The 25,056-nt window shown below is 40.5% G+C and overlaps 1 protein-coding gene across 1 annotated transcript in view; it reads left to right on the forward strand.

Annotated features, from left to right (window-relative positions):
• The first annotated feature begins 4,253 nt into the window (after positions 1 to 4,253).
• The window catches only part of SLC25A21 (solute carrier family 25 member 21), a 268,977-nt gene continuing 248,174 nt past the window's right edge, over positions 4,254 to 25,056 (forward strand). Inside the window, exon 1 of the mRNA XM_059819839.1 lies at positions 4,254 to 4,320. Coding sequence (XP_059675822.1) covers positions 4,254 to 4,320 — 67 coding nt within the window. The remainder of the gene's footprint in view (positions 4,321 to 25,056) is intronic.

Raw genomic sequence — 25,056 nt, forward strand, 5'->3', positions numbered from 1 at the left:
CCGGGGGACAGGCGGGAGGCGAGGGCCTGCGGGGTGCGGGAGCTTGAGGGGCTGGTTTGCGGGTGTCCCTGGCACGGCCCCTGGGAGCGGGCGTCTCCTCTGCCCGGGTTTGCTCCGCAATGGGAAAAGTTGTTTCCTTTTTCGGGGGTTAGCACTGGAGCGCTGCCCAGGCTGGCTAGGAACGTATTCCCAACTAAGCGATACAGTAATCGCAAATGGAGAGAGAAACCCTGCCAGGGCTATTAAGGAGGAGAATGTAGCGGTGCACGTGTACTGGTTTGGGAAGAGGCCATATGAAAATGGGATTAAGCCTGGAAATGCTTTAGGAAACCTGCACAGTGGGAAGGTTGCCCTTTGTGGGGGAGTAGGGAGGGGTGGATGGAGAAGGGAGGTGTGCAATATATGAGAGACTTTCAGCAGGAGAATTTAATTGTGTTGAGGTGAATAGATCTAGGTTTTGAATACTGTGAGATATTTAATAGTTTCCTAACAATAGCAGAGTTTATTGTTTTAAGGAGCAGGTGTAATGCTATTCTGTAAACATATCTCTATGCAAATTAGACACCTTCTGAACAGTATTTTTGTTTTTTCATGTAAACCTTCTTTTTGTTGCAGTGACACCTTCTGCAGAAAATAAATCTAACCAACCAGTTTCTGCAACCTCTGAGCAACTCAAAATTTTCTTTACTGTTGAACTACTGCAGCAAGTCCACCTTAATACTAGGTGTGCTATTTTTATCAAAGGGAACACGGCGAAGTGAGACCTACATCTCTGGAACAAAAAAGTAGTGATGTTTCAGCATCTGCATTTTGATGATACGGAACACTGGAGACTTGATGATCCTGCTATATTTATTGAGCAGCAGTCTCAAAGAGCCAAACCAAGGGAACTAATTCAAATGTTAATGAAACATTGAAGTTGAGATTTTAATTACTTAAAGGTCAGCACATTAAAAGTTTATTAATTTAAGGGAGTTATTCTGTATTCCCACAGCAATCCCCACTCTGCTCTTGCACAGATCAAAGAATTCAAGTTACTGTTTATTTGCTGATGCATGCAAATTATATAACTGAATGTTATACCTGAATATTATTCCTTTTTGCAATTAGGGTCTCAGTCTTTTAACACTTTATTAACACTTCTCTGTATATTTTCTATGTTCCCATACTTTTCAGTAGCAATAAAACCATTGTTTTTCTCTAATCTTTGTTCTAAACTACCAAAGGCTACATTTACTTTCAAGCTTGGAACCTCTATTCAGTTAGCAAAATTTGTTGCTAAACTATCACAAAACACTCACAGACACTCTGCAAACTAACATATCAGAACAGTATTATGACTTCATGAAAATACTTTCCCAAAGAGGCTTTGGCTTCCAAATACTACAACACCTGCAATCTGTTCTCAAAACAGGAAAATGCGTTTGGAAAGATTTGAGAAATGATTCCCAGAAAAGCCTGCGAGGGGGATGAAAATACTGTAGTTTCAGAACCTTGTGCGCAAACCCCACCTGTAAGCTGTTGAAGGATCTTTTGTCCTCAAAATGCTCATGTAAAAATCATTGGGGTTTTGTTGGTAGAAAAAAAAGTTCTTCCCCAGTGAATGAGGTGGACAGTTAAATGAGATTAATCTTGTTTCTAAAATTTTCATTATTTTGCTTAATTTATTTTCAGATTCTCTCCCTCAGTCTAACAGTAACCTTTATATTTCCATCCATCGAATCTGGAGAGCTGTGATCTGAGAAGTGCCTCTTTCACAACACTTCCCGAAACAAATTGTCTCTGACTGCACTGCTTTCCACCTTTATGAAATGGCATTTTAATCCCAGTCCCAAATATATTTTGTCCTTTATTTTCTCTTTGATTAGGTGAATTCTGGCCATTAGAATGCTGGAATACTATTTTTTCCTGTCTACCAACTTCAGATATTTCCATCTTCACTTGTATAGTAGTCAAGTATGCCTTTCTTCACAGTGGACTTTTTCCTCAACTTTGCCCTTTTCCTTGAGGAAAAGATGGGGTATTATTGTAACAAATGCAGATTTCTCTTGTACCTTAAAGGTACCTTTCCAGGACTGGAGAGCAAGGAAAACCAGCGCGTATTCTCTTCAACTCTGCTATGCTACGTAATCCCTAGAGTCAGTCATGAAATCCCGATTTTAGCAAATGCCTCTGGTGTGCCTAGGATTTTACCTTGAAGTCACTACCTCAAAGTCTTTAAATGAACATCTGGAAGTCCCTCTCTTACTAAACTAAAATACATATAGACAGCAGACTGCAGTTAAATACCTATCTCAGACATGGAAAACAACACATAAATATACTGTTCAGACATAAGAAACAGATCTAACTTACTATGTTTCTTAAAGAATAGAGAAAGAACTGGGTATCAACATTTGCCTTTGGTAGCTGTGCTGCCGGAATACATAAATGCACCTAGTTACAAATTAGCTATGCTTTGAGTAAGGCAACAGCAGTCTTGACTTTTTTTCAGGGGGGAGAAGTTAAAAAATAAGGATGTAAAAACTACCTTTCTTTTCCTTCTCTTTTGAAAAGGTGCCAGCAAATCTAGCCTCCTAGTTCTGTATCAAGATGCTCAAGATCTCACATGGTATTCAGAATCACTTTGAAGATAATGTGAAGGATTTCTGATTCACAATGAATATCCTTGTCTGTGTTAACACTGTAGGGCTGTTAGCAAGAAAGCAAAAAGAAAAAAAATTAATCTCTAATTATCCATGTGACTGGTTAAACAAACAGTCTAGTACCTTATTCAAGAGCCATTTCCTTAAATCCATCTTCTTAACTCTAATAAACATGCCCTTGAGATCAACAGTAGCTCTGTTTTCTCCCCCAAACCAATGTGGTTCAGCTTGTACACACCCCTGATTGTTAGAAAAGAAGCAAAAGTAAAGCTCAGAGTGGACAAGCCTTCCGTTGGGGTAAGGAAAATCAGCAGTACTAGAGACTGCGGGCTACATGCAAAAGGAGGAAACAGAGAAGAGTATGAGAAATGACAGTACTATTCAGAGTTATGGAGAAGAAGTGGAGACAAAGAAAAAATCTTTACAGCATGATGTTGGTAACCTAGGGGTTTGACCAGTAGAACAGGGTCAGTGATACAGCAGGGAAAGTAAAAGACCACCTGCGATACTGCATCTGCTCCCCACTTCTGCAGGCTCCAAATCCATAGAAGCATTTAGGTATTCAGTTGTTGATTAACTGCTTAAGCTGTAGTTAATTAACCTGAGTGCCATTTTGAATCTGGCTCTAAGTCAAAAAGACTATGTACTAAGAAAGGATCTATTCCCATTCTCTGGTCCTGAGCATAAACACCCTTGTGTGTTCTGAATCCATATGGCTGAACTGTCTTGTCCTTCAGTGGTGCCGCCTCTGGGGATGAGCCCATGCTGTCCCCCACGTTGTACCCTCGCGTCTTCTGGAAAAGCACAGTTTGGCCTTGGCAAAAACGATGTTGGGGACTGACCGTGTCCCAGCACTCGAGCCCATGCCCTGGCACTGTTTCATTTACTAAGATGGGCCAATAGGTCCACGCAACATACGCAATAGCCACTCTCCAAGTGACAAAATACCCATGTCCTTTGAACACCGAAGATCTGGAATCAAAGTCTAAAGGTTTTAAAAGAACAGTGTGCTGTAGAAAGACAGGCGGTGAGCGAAACAGCACCACCGGCACCAGCGGATCTGCCGGTGTTAGCTGGGTCTCAGCAGCGGTGGGAGCAGGACTGCAAGTTGTGCTGTATGGCCCCAGCCCCGAAGCGAGGAGTAAACGGCACAAGACTAAGGAGGTGACAGGCCTTCCCCGTCAGCTCACTGTCAGGCCGCCAAAGCCTTGCCTCCCCACCCCAGCGAGGGCAATCCCAGCGCCGGCCGCTCCAGCTCTGCGCAAGAGAGACAGGCTGCCGGTTTCCCGGCTGGAAGCGATCAGAGAGCCCTTTCCCCGCCGTGATTACCAACAGCTCCGAGCCCGGGCCCTGCCCGGGGCTGCCCGCTGCCCGTCGGCTACTAAAAGCCGCTGCGCGGCAGCACGCCTTCCGCCAGCGCGGGGGCTCGGCCCGCGCGCCCCCGCCCCGCCCGGCCGCAGCTTCCCCCCCACCCCACCCCGCAGATAACCGCGGCTCCCGCCTGCCCCCGGCTCGTCCCCACCCGCCGTGCGCAGTTCGGCCCCGGCTCGGCAGCCGCTCTCCAGGCGCCGGCTGCCTCTCGCCGCGGCGCGGGCGAGGATGGCGAGGATGGCTCGGCAGCCCGGCGGCTTTCTGCAGGAAGCCTCTCACCAAGTCGTCGCTGGAGGCTCGGCGGGTAAGTGGGCGCGTTCCTCCTGGGTAGGGAGGGTTTGCCCGTCCCCCACCGGCGCTCGGCCAAGCTGAGGTGAAGGCAGCCGCGCTGCCGCCCCCTCCCCGCTCTCCTCAGGCGCAGGAGCGGCGGCGGGCAACGGCCTGGCTCGGCGGCGGCTCCTCCCCCGCCGGGCGGCGCGGGCGGGCCTCTGAGGCGACCCGCGCCCGGGGGTCCCGGGGACGAGGGCGGCGCGGCCGAGCCGCGGCGGTAACTTCTGTAACGGTGCTCAACGCCCCGGGGGGATGAGGGGGCACTTCCCCGGGTCTGTGGTGTATCTCCGTGAAACACACCCTACAGCGCCTCGGATGATAAGGGTGGCAGGCGGGCTCCCTTAACGGTAGCAGCCATCGCTGACCCCTCGTGAGCTGCTCTGGTGGATGGCAGTTGGTCTTTCCTTGCTTGAGGTGGACTGAGTCAGTAACTTTTACAAATGTGCTTACTGCGAGCTCACGTAATACGCTAGTGGCGTGTTGATGCGGGACAGAAAATGTTCCCCTTCTCAAACACGCTCCCTGTGGCACTCTCCAGCGCTGCCTTACAGAGATACCAATGCAGGGCTATAGTGGAAATGTGTTTCTGTGTTTTTTAAATACTGTTAGGAATGTCGAGATTACTAATGCATCACGTTATTTGCACTGCAAACTACAAATGTCAAAACTGTATACATCTGCTTAGCAATGAAAGTATTGCTAGTTAATTTCTTTAGTTTGTTTTCCCTAGATCAGAATCAATTGGAAATATTTATGTCAGCCTGCAGTGTGGGGTGTATTTACACAATATCCTGCTTTTTCAGTGTATATATGTAAATCCTGTTAGCATTTCGACTATGTAGTGTGTTTTCAAGTGTTTATTGTCTCTTCTGAGGCCAAAATGCTGTTGGGCATGTTATGCTTTAATTGAAAGAGGAAAGCTACATGGTAATACTGCTGTGTCTTACATAACACTTCGGCGCAAGCAAAATTCTTGTGCGGGTGAGTACTGTGTGGCCGTGACACTGCATGTGAGCTGGTGCTCTGTTCACTCCAATTCCCCTGCTGCCCCTAAATCTGCTCCTATGCATTCCTACCACCAACACACATTTGAGCGCTGTCCTGGGCCTTCCAGCGTATTGTATGACTGTGTTTATGTAGCTCTTCTGCAGCCTTGGAAATCCTAAAGCTTTTTTAGACTCTGCTTGGTACCACCACTCTCTTCCCTTAGGAGAAAAAGGAAAGGTTTAATCTCTACTATCCTGTTGAAGGCCCTTCATACCTGAAGAGACACTGAGGTGTTTTGCCACCAGATGTTTTACAAGATGACGTATTTATCTGCCCATACCAGTGGGCCTATGCCTTAGTGAGTCAGACTGATCTAACTCAGTATCTTCCCATCTTTTGCCTGTTTTCTTTACAGGCTCTCTTTGTTCATAGAAGTACAGACAGTTTGGCTAACACACTGGAAAAAAAATTGTCATTTAGATAAAGGCAGAGTTTTACGGATGGACTAGAGTTGGAAAATGAGTGTGTTCGAGGGTGGTGTCAGGAAAAGACAGCATGAAAACTATTTGCTGATCTGGTAGGCATAAATGTTAAGGTGAGAGAAGTCTCAATTCAAGGAGGCAACTGATCTGCACCTAACACTTTTTTAAGGTATAATATGGGAAGCCTGTTGAATCTAGTCCAGAGGCATATTGTTAAAAGATGCTATTGTGGTTTAACCCCAGCCAGCGACTAAGCACCACACAGCTGCTCGTTCACTCCCCTGCAGTAGGATGGGGAAAAGAATTGGAAGGGTAAAAGTATGAAAACTCATGGGTTGAGATAAAGACAGTTTAATAGGTAAAGCAAAAACTGTGCATGCAAGCAAAGCAAAACAAGGAATTCATTTGCTGCTTCACTACTTCCCATTGGCAGGTAGGTGTTCAGCCATCTCCAGGAAAGCAGGGCTTCATCATGTGTAACGGTTACTTGGGAAAACAAATGCCATAACTCCAAATGTTCTCCCTTCTTCCCCCAGCTTTTATTGCTAAGCATGATGTCATATGGTATGGAGTATCGCTTTGGTCAGCTGGGGTCAGCTGTCCCGGCTGTGTCCCCTCCCAGCTTCCTATGCACCCCCAGCCTATTTGCTGGTGGGGCAATGTGAGGAGCAGAAAAGGCCTTGACTTTGTGTAAGCACTGCTTGGCAGTAACCAAAACATCCCTGTATGATCAACACTTTCCAGCACAAATCCCAAACATAGCCCCATACTAGCTACTATGAAGGAAATTAACTCTATCCCAGCCAAAACCAGCGCAGATGCTTGCATCCTTTTGCTTAGTCTCCTGTCAGGCAGGCAGGTTCCTTAGCTCCATCACTAGCCTTAAAGCTGTACAGAAATTTCTACTCACCGGTTTTGAAATAAACCGGTAAGGACTGTTCTTCAGGTCTGAACAACACTGAAATTGTACCAAAGGGATTGGTAAGCATATGGCTCAATTTGGGAGTTCTAAGGTGTTAAGCAGAAATGGCTCAAACTTGAAAACTTGCTTTGCAGATGCTTAAAACTCAATGGTGTTTTTCTTAGTGATTTATAGAGAAGATAGAAGAGGAAGGCTGTAGCTTTGAGGTCTTAAGTCTAAAGGTTAAATTTTTCAGGCAAGTGTGGATCCAGCATGGAAAAAGTGGAAGCAGGAAGGAAAGGGTGGAGAGCATGAGTTGTTCCAAGTGCACTGAGTAGTTTATCCTAGTGAGGGATTTGGTTGCCTGTCCTTAGTTTCCCAGTATCGCTTTAGACACCCTATATTGCTTTTGGCTGCCTCTGCAGAAGGACATAGGGCTCTTGTAGGTGTTTTGTCATATTTACTGGCCTCATGTGAATGTCACAGATGTCCCAGCATGCCTTTGCTGCCTGTACTACAGCCTGGTATTTAAAAGGGAACTGGAAAAAAATCATTGTGGTGAACTAATGTTTAGATTTTTAAGAAGTTCTGATCATCTTAATTCATATGGTTAAGCACAAGGAATGTATGAAGCTGTTGGTAAGAAAGATGCTGTAAGTTGTGTCTTTGTCAAAACAATGATAGGAAAGAAATGAGGTACCTGGGAATGAACTGCACAGCAGAATAGGTATAATTGAAGGGTCAGAAATATTGTTTGCATAAGTAAAATGAGAGGTTATTTAGCATCTGCATGTCCGATGCAAAAGGATCTGATAAGAAGTGATTCTGCTAGGTTGAGTGGAAAATTATTAGAGATAAGCCTAAGCTGTCAGAACAGGAAGAAAGGGATTTTTGAAGCTTTATGGAAGATGACAGGACTTGTTCATGGACTTAATAAAGACAGGGGAAGGGGAAAGAAAGAAATCAAGCATGACCCCTAGTCTACAGGACTGATAAAATGGAAGATACTGGCATGCTGAAGGAAGGAGAAATGAGTATTCAGTGTTGTAAAGGAAGAGATTTAAACATACCATTGGCTGTCCGCAGCACTTCTAAGTTAAAGATAAACTTGAATAGCTCTCTGCTGTAATTGAACTGTAAAACTCAGGTATGACAGGATCTCATGTGTACTTCATGTCTGCGACAAGGGGTGCATCTGCTTCCGTGTGGCTTGTAATTTGGCTTCATATTAAATTGAAAGCTCTGCTTCCTGATGGTGAAGTCAAGCTTAAATATGAAAAAAGTCTTGCTTGGTCTTGGCTTATGTTCTTTCTGCTGGCATTCTGTTTGCTCCCATCTTCCAGAGTCCTGAATGGAGGTTTATAGCATAATTGAAAATACTTGGGGTTTTTTTGTTTGCTTGGGTGTATGACAAGAGTGAGGAACAGGACTCTGAAATGTAATTGGGACAATTCATTAGTAAGTTTGGTCCCTTCTAGTACAGTGAATTGCAGGCATACTCCTTTTCTTTAATGGTTAATCAGTAAACTAAGACGTGTGGAATTTACAGAAGAAAATTAAACAGAAAATAAACTCTCTAAACTGTAAGAATCACTGTGAAAAGAACAACTTGGGAATCTCTAATTGATTTCCTTAGATTTATAGCAATTCTTCAAAAGGCTACTTGAGAAATCCAGTCAATGCAGGGTTCAAGTCACAGGGAGAATTTTTTCTCTAATTCAGAAGGATCAAAAAATCCTTGTTTTGTCTGCCTATATGGAAAACACAGAAATTAAGTGTTGCATACAAAATTGATGGAGATTTCTTTCCTCATAGAGAGAAACTGAATGCTGCGAAGTATGTTGTGTGATACGCAGATCAATTTGCCAATACATCATTGTAACAGAGTCTTGAGTCAGTTTGAATGATGAAGTGCAAATGTCATAAACAATTGCACAGATGACCCTTGGCTGAGTGAAGGGAAGTGGCTGAATATAGTTACCCTGAAGGTTTTAGCATGCTGCTACCTGGTATAGGTGTGGTTTTGTTTTAATAACAAAAGGCTGCAGATGGAGAAAATTATCTAAAACTACAGGTAACAAAAATATAATTTCATTTATATTTAGTTTGTATGTTCACCTCTCTTGCTTCCATATGCTTGCAAATAAATAACACAAACATTTTTAATTTTGAAGTTAAAATGTTGAAGAATTTATTTAATCTATGTAGTAGGCGATAAACACAAAGATGACGTTTTTCAAATCTGTAATATTGAACTGATCTTTAAGTACTTTTCTGCTGTAATTTGGTGTGTTTCTTTTCCTAATTTCATTTAATAAATGAACATGAACTATTGGCTTTCTCTTATTGCAAAATGAATATGGGAAAGGCAGAATAAAATGAGCTTTTAAAAAAAAATACTTTGTAAGAATAACTGGAGCTGGTTTTTTTCCCCCATTCTTCATATTTTAATAAAACAGCAGGGTTTCTGCCTGTCTGGAACTCTTGGCTTTGATTATTTTTTTTGGTAAAGAGTTAGGTTTCCAGCTGCATTGAAAACTAATAGGATTTGGGAGTCTAATTCTCTTAAGCTCCTTTGAAAGTCCAAACCTTTTCTTTTGAGGTGTTTTATTTCAGGAGTAGACAAAGTTGATTATCCTGGATAGCAGCAATTCCTTTGAACCAGATCTATAAGCAGGGAAGTCAATTGTTAGACTAAGACTGGATGCAAATACGGTATTAAAATCAGTGTTTGGTCTTCCTATCACTAGAGGCATTAGGCAAACATCATTACAAGGTATGCTAGCCAGCATACTCTGTGAAACACCTTAAGTTACTTGGCCCATATGAATGGGAGAGGAAATGTGATAGATGTACCGGAAGCTCTTTAATCAGCAGGAAAATTGGCTAATTCTCCCCTTCTCCCCCCCCCCCCTCCCCCCCCCCCCCGGTCTTTACCTAATTGGTTTTAATTATTTTGCTGGCATTTTTCTGGGCATTAAAGTTAGGATGAGTGTTCTATGTTTTCTTAGCTGCTTTTTTCTTGCTTTTAAGCCATGCAATTGGCTTTCACATGTTACTAAAATAATCACTTAATGCTCAGAGGTAACTTCAACTAGCTAAGTACTTAGCTAAACCTTGTAACTATCTTGACTTGAAACCTTAATTTTTTAAAGTGCTTAAACCTTCCTCTTTCTGAAGTCTATTAAGGCTGAAATATTATCTAAGACCACGGTACATGCTCATTGTCTTTCACTGCCTGTATTTGGCATTTTGGATGTTAACAAAGACTGTTTATATTAAAAAGCTAAGGGTGGGAAGCAGTCAAATAGTATTAGTTTCAAGGAAACATCCTACAAGTTAAAGTACTCCAAGGCAATGCACTTGCTTCTACCAGTGAAGCCGATTTTCTTTGCTAGGCTGAGAAATCAATAGCGTGCTACCTGGTGTTGGACTTAAAGCTTCAGAGGGGAGTTGCTTGGTTGGCAATATGGTGAGGAGAACTTTGGGTGAAGAGAAACCCAAAGAAGGTTAAGTGTTTAAGGTGAGATATCAGACATCCTGAACATCCTCAAGTATGTTCCTAGGAATCTGGAGGATGTAACAGTCAGGAAGTTAAGACTTGGAAAGATTTCTGTTTCCATTCAACCATACCCCCATGCTGTGTTTTCCAAAATGTGCCAGAAAGAAAATGTGAAATACCTTTGCAAAGTCTATGCAACCCCAATTGCTTTCACCATTATACAGTTCAGAGAGGGAACACGGTATTCGGGACAGTTTGTGAGTCCCTGGGAATAAGGAACAGTCACTGGGGAAGGTCAGAGACTGATGCTAGTTTTGAAGTCAGTATGGTTGAATTGCTGACTTTGGTCTCCTGGGCACTTGAAAAAATATCATTTTACCTGTTTTTTTTATCCCATGAGAATGTACCTCCATACTGCAGACCAGTGCAGCGACCAGCTAGCTGAGTGTATGCAGACTGCTATGCAATGAACCAGTTGCAGTTACCTTGTCAACATTCCCCAGTGGAAATATTCAAGTGTTATCTCCTGACCTACTACAGCATTTCAAACTTTAATTCTGTAAGTAACATTTTTCAGTCTCTGAGCCTCCCCATTTCTACCAGCTGATAATACTAAAAATTCACCCCTGAATATGAAAGACAGACTGGACTATTTGCTTTGTATCCATATTCCTTAAGTGTTGTGGGGTTGTCTCAGAAAACCTTGTTTAATGTTAGTGGAAACCAATGAAATCCTTGTGGGCTTTCATACATTGTGGTGAATATGCAAAGCTGGCAGCTAGCAAAATTCCTATAAATTTTGAGACAGTTAAGTAATTTGAAGAAACAATATCCTTGCAATACAGTTTTAGTTTAAATGGAACAAATGAAAACCTCAGTATGTAGTGTTTAGAGTGAAGTGATGTTGTTTGATCAGGTCATTGCAGTGTACTAACAAGTTCTGAGCACCCATTTGGAATTCTTAAATGTGTTCTAGCTATGTTTTTAAATGCAATAGCTTTTATATGGGGGTTAAGATAGGAAGAAGTAGTTCTTACGTGTTTATATAACAGTGACAAAAACAAACTAAGACTTTTCATGTCTTTTAACATGTCATGGCACCTGTTGTATGCTTAGTAGTTTCTGTAGAAACTGGGACCATGAAAATAAGAATTTTTTGGTCTGTGGACTCAGAAATTGCTCATAACAAACTGCTTGTTGAACTTGGGGGTTGAATTTCAAACTAAGCTAGTGTTGCCTTGCTCTGGTACTCACTGTTGGTTTCAGCATCCTGCAGCAAACTCATCAGTCCCATTCTGTCTTTGTTCCAAGAGAAACACTGGGGAAAGTGAGTAGTTGGCTGAGCTTTATTTAGTCTGGCATGTTAGCCAATGGGGACAAAACTTCTTATGCGCAGAATCCTTTATGGGTGTGCAAGAAGATGCTTATCCTTAAGATTATGTACATATGGTAAGCCTGAGGGTTTTGAGAAAGGTTATACATTTTCTATTTGTTTTAGTGTAACAAGTTTTTTCTCAAAAAACCCCCGGACCTCCACCCCCCCCCCCCACCCCACCCCCCCCCGACCCCCCGACAAAACGACCAACCTCAAAAACTGAGTAATGAAGTTATTTATACAATGAAGTTATTTATACTCATTTGCTCTACAACCCACAAGATGGCAGTGCAATACTACAATAAGATGCTAAATGTGGTCTTTCCTATGAGTGGGAAATTAATAAAAATGTGTGGTGAAGCTGTTGCAGGTGAGAAGATTAGCATATGTCATTTTGGATGATAATATATGAAAGCAAAGCTTAAAGATAGAAAACAAATAATGATCAAAAAATGCTGATTTCATATGTCATGCAAATCCGATGGCACTGAATTTGTCTTTCCTTGAATCAACTGCAAAAACTGTAAACAGTGATATATCACTGGTAAAGGTCAAACGATGGTGCTAAGGCTAAGATACCACATATAAATCGGAAAACTTGGGCTAAACTTCTGGCCCAGTAGGATCAATGTGCAACTAGCTACTGATTTCCAGAGTGAGGAATTTGCATCTTGATTATTTTAATTTTAACATAGATTTTATGTGATATTGCAGAAATCTCTTCAAACTCTCAATGCACATCTTAAACAAAGTGAAGACTGCTGCATTACAGGCTGCTGTAAGCCTATGTTAACTTCTTTCAAGTATTGGCAGGAATGAGACCTACAGCAAAGCATAAAATGTTAAAGATGTTTACTTATTCAGAAAAAACTCTAAATATTTTGCTGCAATTCTAAATATTTAGTTGTCAGATCTCCAGGTTAAAGAATATTACAGAATAGTTATGTATTAAACATGTAAAAAGCAAATAGGTAGTCAAAATAATTGATACTGGAGCATGCCTGTTGTAATCTTTATAGACAAAAAATGCTTTGTCTGCAGAGGCAGTTCTGAGAAGTTGGTACAACTTTTGTGAGCAAAGATTATACTGGGGTGAAGAACAATTTTTCATTACTGTGTTTACTGTATCATCAGTTGTGCTTAGTGACTGATATTCATGTTCAAATCCATATTAAATTGTCAAACACAAAGGCTAATTATGTAATAAGAATAAAATTCTAATGTATAGAAACAAAGCATGCCTTTTAATAGCAATATATGTGTTTCTATGGCAGTGTTCTAGAAAGGAAAATGAAAACTGATTTTGCTTATTTTTGTGCAGGGAATCTGGCATTTTTGCCTGTTAAGGGATGATACTACAAATTTTCCCTTAACTGTAGCTCAGTTTCTGTGACATTACCTTGGGTATCCTTCTTATACTTGTAAACATTCTTTCTTATGCTTGTTACTTTTTCATTTCAAGTTAGCAGGGTGTGAGACACTCAATTATACCACTGTGATGGAAGAACTCATCTGGTACAAGATTGTTGAAATTATCTCTGAAAAATGAGTATATTAATCTAAACTCCTCAGACTGGCCTAAGTATTATGAATAGGGTTGGTATGAATTAAAAGTGCTAAAAGAGCTAAAGACAAGTAGGAAAAAAATCTGCCTTTTCAGTTAGTGATGTGACTCCTAAACCTGGAAGTCTTGAAAATCAATATTGTAATGAATGGAGAGAACTGACAATAGTTCCCTTTATATGGATGCCTCTCAGTATTTTCAAGTATCTGCATCTTGATCATAAAGGCCTTAAATCTGTTCTGCTTCAACTGGAGTTGAAACTATGTAATTAACTTTTTCCTGTCTGAGGAGATGAATTGGCATTTGCTGCCTGTGGAAACCATTATTGGTCTTGTTGATGGATAAAAATAAATCAATACTATTTTTTATAATCAGAAGCTCTCACTCTCTGATGCCTAATTATCATTTGTGCAACAAAGTGTTAAATATCAGTCATTATAAAATAATAGTTTCTGTACTGGAAGTCTGTAGTACAGGTTAACTTCTTTGGTTGTGTTGAAAGTTGAATAGTTGCAGGGTAAGTACCTGCCATTTTTCCTCCAGCATGTATTGTCCTGGGGGCTCATTACAACTAGATATAATTTAACTAACATCTGAAACATCTAAGGCTTCAATCATCTATAGTGGTGATTTTCTGATGAGAAAATATGGTTATATTTTGAGAAAGTCTGAATGTTGTTGAGAACTCCCACCCATACAGTGGGGAAGGAAACACAGGAGTAATTGGCCTTTAGATCTGCTTTTCAGTCATTGAACTACACTGTTAACAGCTGCTTTTGTTTTGCCTCTGGATGCTTTTCAATCGGCCAATTTTTGGCATGAAACATAGTTTATGGGTCATCTTTCAGCCTTTAGTCAGTGGATCATTTCCCAGTTCAGGGTGTTATCCTAGTTTCCTGGGCTTTTTGCTGTTTTTATTATACTGCAATGTGCTGATGTGTGGCTGGTGTCCCCAAACAGCAACACTCCCAAAAGCAAAAGGAGAGTCTTAGTAGTACTTTAAGTTTGAGAAAATTCTTTACACTATTTATTTCACTTCCTCTTAGAGCTAATTCTGAGTATTTTTGCAGCACAGTTAAGTTTTACTTATTTTTCTGTTACCAACACTTACTACTTAATATTCAGTTAAAAGCTTGTGAATGTATAGTAAACATTGCTCAACTTTTTTTCAGCTGACTCCAGATAGCATCCTAAACTTGGTAAAATATGAAGGGCATGCTAAAAAAAAAAACAAAACCCAAATGATGGTTCTAACTGCCATAATCATAGACACAGAAACCAAATTTAACTCTTCATTATGGGTTTTGTGATAATTGATGTCCCTTCCAGCTTGTGGAGCTATGTGATTTAGTTTCAAAACTTGAGTTTGATTAAAACTTGAATTTAAAAAAAAAAAATCTTATCCTCAGTGTTGTGGCATTGAAGCTTGTAATGATGAATTGTAGAGGCTTTAAGAACCTAAAACCCAAAAAAACTTTAAAGATGGTTCTCATGATTTTTAGATGATTTTTGGAATCTGAGCCATGAGGTTGTGAATGCTTGAGGTTGGTGATGATACACTAGTCTTTTTTTATGTTGGTTATATAAGGCAGGTTTGCAATGCTGCCATGCATGTGATGGTGTATACACATGTGCTTAACATAGTCTTGTTAGAAAACAAAGCATCAGGCTGCTTATAGGTTAGAAGAATTTGTTTTCCAAAACACTGCCTTATTATAGATGGTGACAAGTGTCAGCATGATCTTGTAAGAGTGTGTATACCCTAGTGTTGTCAGAATTGCATAGTAGTGTGAACAAGAGTGTTTGCCTTGTTCATGCTGCATGTTATAAACATTGAGTCCAGCACCCTTTTTAGGTGCTTCTGTGATGATATCCTTGGTAGCCTCGGTGTCTCTAGATCACTGTGAGCACTCAAAAAGAGTCCTTACATAAATGAATCAGCAGTATTCTGGGAAGAAAAGACTTCTGGAAGAACCCGAGAGCTTTCAGAGTCCTTATAGTCCTGCTTTTCACTCATTTCCAAGTCTGTGGTTACAGAAATAAAGCAATGGGACTTAAGTATTGTGTTGTAGGTTTGAGAGCTTCATTCTCTTCTCCTAAATGGGATTAGGATTCTGAAGGGAATTGGGGCTGTTGAATTAAGCAGGGGAGACATGGCTGCCACTTACTCATTATACCTGTTAATAAAAATTTTATGTAGCAAAACTGTAATGTTGACTGGGTAATGAGACATTCCTTGCTTAAAACAGCCTCTACTGTGTTTTTTCTAAGCAGTGAAGAAAATAAGTATCAAGATGCAATATGCTTTGTCTGGCATATTCTTCCTTAGTGTGAAGTATGATAATGGCTATCCTAGATGACAAAAAGGAAACAAATCAATCTCTTCTGCTTATTTGTCAGCAAACTTTTCTCCTTTCTGCAAAATTATACTCCTTAATATGATAAGAAATACAGCTTTATTCATTAGACATTTCTAAAAGGGAGGAAGAAAGCGTATGTGTTTCTGCAAATATAAAACAATGAATATTGTTAGACTAGACTAAATGGAAAGAAATGCCTTATTTAGAGTAAGAAACTCTTCTAAGTTAATGTCCATAAAGTTTAAATTAGTTCAGACTTTTCTTATTAAATAAATGTTTCCTTTTACAATGCATGATAATCATAATCAAGACTAAATTTGTTCTGTTATTTATTTTCAAAATGATTGTACATGTTTAGCAGACTTTTGATTTAAATCCTTAGGGATATATTGGAGACAGATGTTTTCATGACCTCATGTTTAAAGTAAAGTTATATTTGGACACTAGATTAAATTTTCCTTAAAATCTTTCCTTATATGTTAGATTGGGGAGGGGTGCAAAAAGTATTGAAAGATTTATGTTGAAAAGGTACTGCTTTATTTTTAAAATAAGTTATTAGAGTTCAATAGATTTTATTTCAGGGGACCCTCAAAAGCACAAAATGTCTGATTATGAAACAGTATGTTTACAAATGAAAATATTGTTTCTCGTTGGAGAGCTAAATGAGAAACAGACTTCTTTAAAAGTTCCTTGAATTCAAAAGCAAATTTACCATGTTATTTATACCTTCCCCCAAAACTTGTCAAAGACTATGGTAGAACTTAAAATGTAGTATCAGTTGAAGACTGCATAATAGGGCATAACAGTAGCTAGTATTTTTACTACTTTATGTTTTTGAACAAGCAATAGTTTCTCTCAAGCTGCAGTTAACGTCATGGTGTGGATGGCTATGATGGTTTCATATGTGACAGTGAACAATGTTTTGGAAAAAAGTTCAATATTTCATCAAGTCATAATTCTCAAAATTGACCTGTTGAAAGTGTATTGATTGACAGATAAAATAAGTCTTTTCAGTGTTTTGCAGTTTATATAGGCAACACTTTTTAATGTGTTTAGTTAGATAAACAAGTTACTGAGTTGCTGGAATTCTGCCATTTGTAATTGTAACTGAAGTATTGTACTAATAGACATATAGCTATTCTCATCACTGCTAAATATCTTTTTTCCCAGTTATAACTTTACTGGCAGAATACCTTTCTTTGTAGGCTGATGCAAAGGTTGCACTAAACAACTCTTAGTTGTTAGGTCATGCAGAGAGGAAATTAGGCAAAAGCCCAGCTAGAGCTCCGTCTGGCCACGGTCATAAGGGATAACAAAAAATGTTTTTACAGATATATTAACAACAAAAAGAGAGCCAAGGAGAATTTCCATCCTTTACTGGATGCGGGGGGGTGGAACAACACAACATTGTCACCAACGATGAGGAAAAGGCTGAGGTACTTAATGTCTTCTTTGCCTCAGTCTTTAATAGCCAGACCAGGTATTCTCAGGGTATTCAGCTCCCTGAGCTGGAAGACAAGGGTAGAGAGCAAAATGAACTCCCCGTGATCCAGGAGGAAGCAGTTAACGACCTGCTACGCCACCTGGACACTCACAAGTCTATGGGGCCTGATGGGATCCACCAAAGAGTACCAAGGGGGCTGGTGGAGCATCTTGCAAAGACCGTCTTGGGCTTAGCGACCATGAAATGATAGAGTTCTCAATTCTTGGTGAAGTAAGGAGGGGGGTCAGCAAAACCACTACGATGGACTTCCAGAGGGCAGACTTCAGCCTGTTGAGGACATTGGTTGAGAGGGTCCCTTGGGAGACAGTCCTGAAGGGCAAAGGGGTCCAGGAAGGCTGGGCCTTCTTCAAGAAGGAAATCTCGAAGGCGCAGGAGCAGGCAGTCCCCATGTGCCATAAGAAGAGCCAGTGGGGAAGACGACCAGCCTGGCTGAACAAGGAGCTTTTGCTGGGACTCAGGAAAAAAAGGAGAGTTTATCACTTTTGGAAGAAGGGGCAGACAACTGAAGAAGAATACAAGGACCTCGTTAGGTCATGCAGAGAGGGAATTAGGGAGGCAAAAGCCCAGCTAGAGCTCAATCTGGCCATGGTCATAAGGGATAACAAAAAGTGTTTTTACAAATACATTAACAACAAAAAGAGAGGCAAGGAGAATCTCCATCCTTTACTGGATGTGGGAGGAAACATCATCACGAAGGATGAGGAAGAGGCTGAGGTACTTAATGCTTGACCAACCTGATCTCCTATGACCAGGTGACCTGCCTAGTGGATGAGGGAAAGGCTGTCGATGTTGTCTACTTCGACTTTAGTAAAGCCTTTGACACTGTCTCCTCCAGTATTGTCCTAGAGAAACTTGTGGCTTAGACAGGTGCACTATTAGCTGGGTAAAAAACTGGCTGGACGGTTGAGCCCAGAGAGTCGTGGTGAATGGAGTGAAATTCAGTTGGCGGCCGGTCACAAGCGGAGTCCCCCAGGGCTCAGTTTTGGCGCTGGTCTTGTTTAATATATTTATTGATGATCTGGATGAGGGGATCGAGTGCACCCTCAGCAAGTTTGCAGATGACACCAAGTTGGGCTGGAGTGTTGATCTGCTTGAGGGTAGGAAGGCTCTACAGAGGGATCTGGACAGGCTGGATCGATGGGCCCAGGCCAATTGTATGAGGTTCAACAAGGCCAAGTGCCGGGTCCTGCTTTTTGGTCACAACAACCCCATGCAACGCTACAGGCTCAGGGACGAGTGGCTGGAAAGCTCCCCTGCAGAAAAGGACCTGGGGGTGTTGATTGACAGCCAGCTGAATATGAGCCAGCAGTGTGCCCAAGTGGCCAAGAAGGCCAATGGCATCCTGGCCTGTATCAGAAATAGTGTGGCCAGCAGGAGTAGGGAGGTGATTGTGCCCCTGTACTTGGTGCTGGTGAGGCCGCACCTCGAATCCTGTGTTCAGTTTTGGGCCCCTCACTACAAGAAGGACATTGAGGTGCTGGAGCATGTCCAGAGAAGGGCAACGAAGCTGGTGAGGGGTCTGGAGCACAAGTCTTCTGAGGAGCGGCTGAGGGAGCTGGGGTTGTTTAGCCTGGAGAAGAGGAGTCTGAGGGGAGACCTCATCGCTCTCTACAACTACCTGAAAGGGGGTTGCAGAGAGGTGGGTGTTGGTCTCTTCTCCCAAGTGACTAGTGACAGGACAAGAGGAAATGGCCTCAAGTTGCACCAGGGGAGGTTCAGGCTGGATATTAGGAAAAACTTCTTTACTGAGAGAGTGGTGAGACACTGGAACAGGCTGCTCAGGGAGGTGGTGGAGTCACCATCACTGGAGGTGTTCAAAAAAAGTGTAGACGTGGCACTTTGGGACATGATTTGGTGGGCATGGTGGTGTTGGGTTAATGGTTGGACTTGATGATCTTACGGGTCTTTTCCAACCTTAATGATTCTGTGATTAAAAAATTAATCGGATGCTTGGCCATTGGACTGCAAAATACACTTTGCCCAGATCTCATGTGAACATTTCTGTATGACAGTGTCTTTTATTGTTTTCTGTCAGTTGTGATTAGGAAGGTTTATGTGGCCAGCAGAGCTGGAAATATGTTTTGTGCTGAGCGGACCTTGTTAAGTTCAGTCATCTCATTGAAGTCTGCTAGGTTAAACTGGAGTAGCCTTCTCCTGACAAAAACTTAAATTGCTTTGCAGTATTTGGAGCCTCTTTCATCTAAGAGTGGATATTGGGTCAACACTGGTCACATCTTTACTTCACCAAAGGAGTGAAAGGAGGAGATCTCAACCTGTTCCTGAAAAAGGAGCTTTCATTCTGTCTTGTTCTTCTAGGGCTTGTTGCTATTAGGTGAATGTTGATAGACAAATGATATTAGGCATCGGCAATAACTGTTTTGCACAGCATGGATCTAATCAAAACCTAGTGAATGAATGTGTGGTACCTATGTGATGCCATTTACTATAAGCAGAAATTATTTTAAGTTTTACTTCCTGAATCAAGAGTTGGGATTTAGCTTATAATTATGGAAAATAAATGGAAAAGATTCTTCTAAAAGTTAATTAAAATTAACATTGTTTTCCATAAAAATAGGATGACATCTGGTAATTCACAGAAGAACTGAAAGAAAATGTGACGCCTTGTTGAAGTGGTATATAAATGGGACTCCCTTTCTATATTTGTATGCATAGGAATTCAATCTATGTGTTTAGGTCTGGAAAATCTGTAAAAAGTATAATCTACCCTGTATTGAACTTTAACATTTGATTATAACTTTTTCTGTAACATTGTACTTACCTGAAACTCAAGATATTTCTGGCAGCTAAGTAAGAAATAGAAGGATTGTACAAGCTCTAAGCAAAAGGAGTTTTTGAGAATGAATAGGGAGAAATAAATTTATTTAAAAACTAAAGTTTATACAAATACAAGTATTTTCTGAAGACTTCTGAGAAGAAGAAAAAAGGGCTCACAAAATTGGAGCAGTCCCTAAACAGCCACTAAAAATGTAGTATAGATGGTATCACGGTTGTTACCAGCTCAGCCTTGAACTGGTCTTTTTCTGTTCAGTTTTAATCTTTGTTTCGTACGTTTTAATTAATCTTTATAATTGCACCTAGAACCTTAATTGCAAAACCTGTGAAGAATTGCAAAACCTTGAGAGTCAGTGTTCTATAAATCCCCTTTTCAGTGGGACATCAATAGGGCTAGAAGCTTACCTAGTGCAACTGGAATTAGGGATAGCTTGCTTTGTCTTTATTTTGACTACAAACTCTATAGTTAGGAAATTAAATTCAGACAGAGGAATAAATCACTGTATTACATTTTGTATGATGGTTGAACTGTTTGTAAAACTTGAACATATAAAATATGTTTGCTAATTGTCTTGTAAACGTTTCAGTATTCAAGTTTGTAGTGTAAATAGTTTTGACTATGGGCAAGATTTAGACTGCCTGCATTCTGCATAAGCAAAAACTGTGTGCCTCTGGCTTATCGAACAATTCAGAACAGACTTGGGAGATTCATGAGACCAGTGAAAGAATTGGGACCCTCCTTGGCTTAGCTTGTAGCCCAGGAAACAAAGGAAACAAGAAAATCCTGTTTTCCAAGAGTGTGTTTTCACCAGGCTGCAAAACTGGGTTTATTCTTGCTCTCTTTCTAGGTCTTTGAATCTTGCAATCATTTTCTGCACAGTGGTACAGCTCAAACATGGGAGAGAGTAACTGTGGCCCTGGTGGTCAATCAAGTTTTCTGAAAAGTGAAGTAATGGATTTAACTTTCTTAGCTGAGGGCAATCTTAGGCATAACTGTTTTGCTTTCTGGGCCCTAACACATTAACTTTTCATGTGTATTTTCAGGGCAACTGGCATTCCTCAGTTCTAGGGGAACTGGAGGTGCCTGAACCATGAGAATAATCATATCTCAATATCACCGAAATCAACGGAGGTTACTCTTCCCCTGAATCTCTTATGAACTGTACTACATCTGCATCAGGTATCCTGTGGTGTCCAGCATGTCAACATACTACTAGCTCTAGGTGGTTACTCCCTGTATGCATACAGGAACTGACCTGTTTTTGAATTAGTTCACTGGCTGCAGCCAGTGTGCTCTAAGTGTCCAGTTGAAGTCAGGCAGTAACTTTCTAAGCATTGCAGTGCCTAAGCTGATGTCCCTGAAGTATGTAGGCAAGTAACTTTAAAATTATTTTTTCTATTTTGAGTGTCTAAAAGCATATATCAAGTATTTGAATAAAACAGGCCTTATTTTTAATTACAGCTCACTTAAGTCCACAGGAATAGAATGGGGACTAAAAGTAAGCTCCTATCTGGTAGGATAGACTGGTAAAGGGCTCTTATCCCAGTGACTTTGGAAGCTTTACTTGGCTAAAATACGTCAATTGATTAAAAAACATACTGAAGAAAAAAGCTATAATGATACTGGAGGACATTATTTTGCCTTAATTTTAAGCAAAAACTGTTAAAGATTGTTGTAACATGCTGCTTATAGGACAAAAGAGTTTTAAACTGGAAGAATATTCACTTTATACCAAGGTAGTTCAAAATTTTTCTTTGCTAATTGAGTATTTTTAAATAACCTTGATAAATAATAAATTCAAAAATCTAAACTTTATCACAAAAAATTACTTTTGTGGTAACTATTGAGGAATGAAGACTAATCACAGCAATTAAGGATGAACAATATAATTCACGTGTAAGTTGAAACTTCAGTCTTCTCCACAATGTTATAAAATCCAGAAAGAGTAATTAATGGACTGGACAGAGCCTTGACTAGTCTGAATTAATTTCAAAGTTGGTCCATCTTTGAGAAGGGATTGGACCAGATGACCACCAAAGATCCCATCTCATCTAAGTTACTGATTCTAACTCTATTTTTTAAAAAGTTACCTGTAAATCTGAGACAACCTATTAGTTACGTCTCTATGAAATCCTGCCCAAGACTTGAATTGATATCCTCACCTGCATTTGGACATCGGGCTAAAATGTTGGAAAATTTTCTATCATTTAAAAAAAAACCTGTAGGAAATGGCTTTTGTAATAGCTAATTAATTATATTTCTGCTATAGTTTATGTTCTCTGTTTATATCTGTGGGGAAAAAAGATTTCTGTAACAGGCTGTAGGGCTCTAGCTGAAAAATCTAGCTAGCTCTGAATTTGTACTTCTAAAATGTGTAACTGGTTGTCAGGTACTCCTGGATCAGATGTATTGTGTTTAGTGATGATAGCTGTATAGTGCACAGAAGATCACCATAAATCTCTTGGAAAACTGGTAACCCTGGAGTCTTGTATAAAACTGTTTCCCATCCACCAAATTCAAACCTTTACAGGGAAGGAGGAGAGCTATTCTGATGTACCACTGGCATCCTTTTCGATGAATCCTTTCATGGCTGCTGTGTTCTTAATGTATGTTATTTCCTATTCTGTTCTAGAACTTCTCAAACTTAGGCAAAATTCTTCTCAGTATTTGACTTCCCTTACCCCAAATTATGTATGTAAAGTCACATTGACGATGTATTTTGGACCTGGCTTCACTGGCCTTTTACTGAAGGATCTGGGATGCATATCTGGAAATAGTTTCTTACTTATAATCAGTCTGCAAATGGTAGTCTTGCTGAGTAAGGAGCAGGGTTTTTACAGACTCCACAGACATAAAAAAACCTCTGAGTTTATTGTACTATGTGAGCTAAAACCTAGAGCAGCCTTCTGCCTAAGCCTATTTACATTTATCTAATGGCATTGCTGTTTTGTCTTTACTTCCTAGTTTAGACTTTGAAACGGTGATATAAGAGGACTGTCAGTATTTGCCTTAGAAGCTTCTATGGACATCTCAGTTATTCTTTGTCATAGCTGGGACTTGTTCAATTTCTCATATTTTCTATTGAGATTTGCATCCCATATATATTGGTCATCTTCAGTTGGCTTTGAGTTGGACGATGAACTCTGTCTTCTGGGACTGGATTGAGCACAAGTTTCCTTCCATTGTTCAGTGCCCAGCACGTATTTGTTTCTCCCTCATTTGTTGAAGGATGTAGGTTGGCAGTGGTCTGGTGGTGTTAAGGTCTCTTCCAGGTCTGTTTCCATTCAATGGAAATTCCAGTTGTTTTGCTTCGCTTCTGCTCAGGAGCTCTAGTGGTCATACTTTGTGCACAGAACATCAGGTGATTGACCTATTTTTCTAAAACATGTTCTGTGCTAAGCAGGACCTAAATGGCAGGATGCACTGATCGTATGCAATTGTGTGCTTTGTTTTCCTGTGTGATCTAGCCAGAATCCTGCTGGTATCAAACCTGCTGATGAGGAAAGTATTTGCCATCAGTGATCTCCTCCAAAGTCTCTCCTCTTGTATGTAGTTTCAATAATCCTTTTTTCATATCTGCAAACTAAGTAAATAAATGAAGGCCCTGAGCTTTTTTCCTTACTTGTTGTAGCCAGTAAATATATCCACTCAGTTCTTCTGTTCATTCTGATGCCTAAAGCAATAAACTCCCAAGCTTTATAGGCTGTCTCTTGAAGAAAGTTCCCTATTTACTAAGCATGAACTTTCTGTATGTTGAACTTCCTTATTTCCTGGAAGTTTCCTGTCCAAACTGTTCCTTGGTTGGGTTAGTCCCATGTGCTATCTTACTGTATACCAACACTTTGCAAAACTAAAACACCAGAAAGGGTGCTGGTCAGTCTGATATTTCATATTTTTTCCATTTTTTTATTTGCTTTTACTATTAGCTTGTGTTATTGGTAGGGATCAAGTTGCTTGTCCGAGTCCTGTTTCTTTCTTTAGCCAAAGGCTATCTACGAGAATGCTTTTCTCATTTTTACTTGTTGCTTTCATCTCGGTGGCTTTTGTGTCACTAGCTGGGTTAAAATCTGCACAAATCCTGGGTGCATTTAAGTTGATGATATATTCTTCTGTTGCAATGTTCCTCACTGACCTATGAAAAAGAGAGGCATTTATCTATGCCTATTCGTATTGTGTTAGGAAACTGTTTGAAATTATGCTTACCTTTTAGGGAACTGATCCAAGGAGCTTAAGTGACAGAAACCTAATTGCTTTTGGTAGGGTAGTTTTCTGTCAGTTTATTTGCCTGAACTGGGGGAGCTGGCAGGAATTACCGGTCAGTGGAGGAAAAGTAGGTAGTGGTTCTGGTAGCAGCTGGCTTGTTGGACTGCTTACCTGTTTTATTAGGCTGCAGTGAGCGCCAAGAACCCTTCCGCTTCTGAACTTCACCCGAAGATTAACAGACATCAGCAATTTAATTTGCTTGCTCTAGTGTGGTAGCTAATGAAGCTGTTTGTCACCTTCCATATTTTCCGTTGTAGGACCGGCTTCTCGGGTAACCTGAAGCTTTAACAAATACCATAAAGGAAGATATGTATTCAAATAATCCACACCAGGAAAAAGGACTTAGCTCAGCTTTGTGTGAGGATTAAGAGGGAAGGAAGGTTCTGCTCTGATTTTTAAGAAAGAGTTTAATAAACTCTTCTTTGTACTGCTGGTATGCTGATACACTAAATTGAGTTTAGGGTCTTGGGAATGTATTTTAGGCTTTGTATTGCACTTTGCTCAGTGTATAACCCGCTTGACTGTATGTGTGGGAAAACAGCAAATTGCAGCTATGGCAGTTGCATCGCTGGTCGTCTGCTTCCCAGTGCATAAGCCCATCACTAGAAAAACCGTCACAGTTTGTATTAATCTGGAGCACTGACAGAAAAACCAAGGCACTTTTCAAGTATGTCTTCTGCCTTTCTGATGCTAGTCACTTGAGGGAGGGGGCAGAGGCTGGAAATGTGAGGGGAATTTGTATTTTCAGCTCACTTGCTCCATCCCCTCTAGGCTCCAAGGGTGTTGATTTTGATGTTTTTCTGGTACACTACACTGGTTGGTTGAACTTAATTTTTCTGCCTGACAGTATTTCTCTTAATTTTCTCATAAAAGTTATAGAATCCTTTACATATGCTCTTGTTTGCTGTATTTTGTAATCTTTTTGTGTGATACTTGTACTTCGGCATTTAAGGTGGAGATGGCAGTGTTGTGCTTCTC

The sequence above is a fragment of the Gavia stellata genome, chromosome 7 (genome assembly GCF_030936135.1).
Source record: "Gavia stellata isolate bGavSte3 chromosome 7, bGavSte3.hap2, whole genome shotgun sequence".
NCBI lineage: Eukaryota > Metazoa > Chordata > Aves > Gaviiformes > Gaviidae > Gavia > Gavia stellata.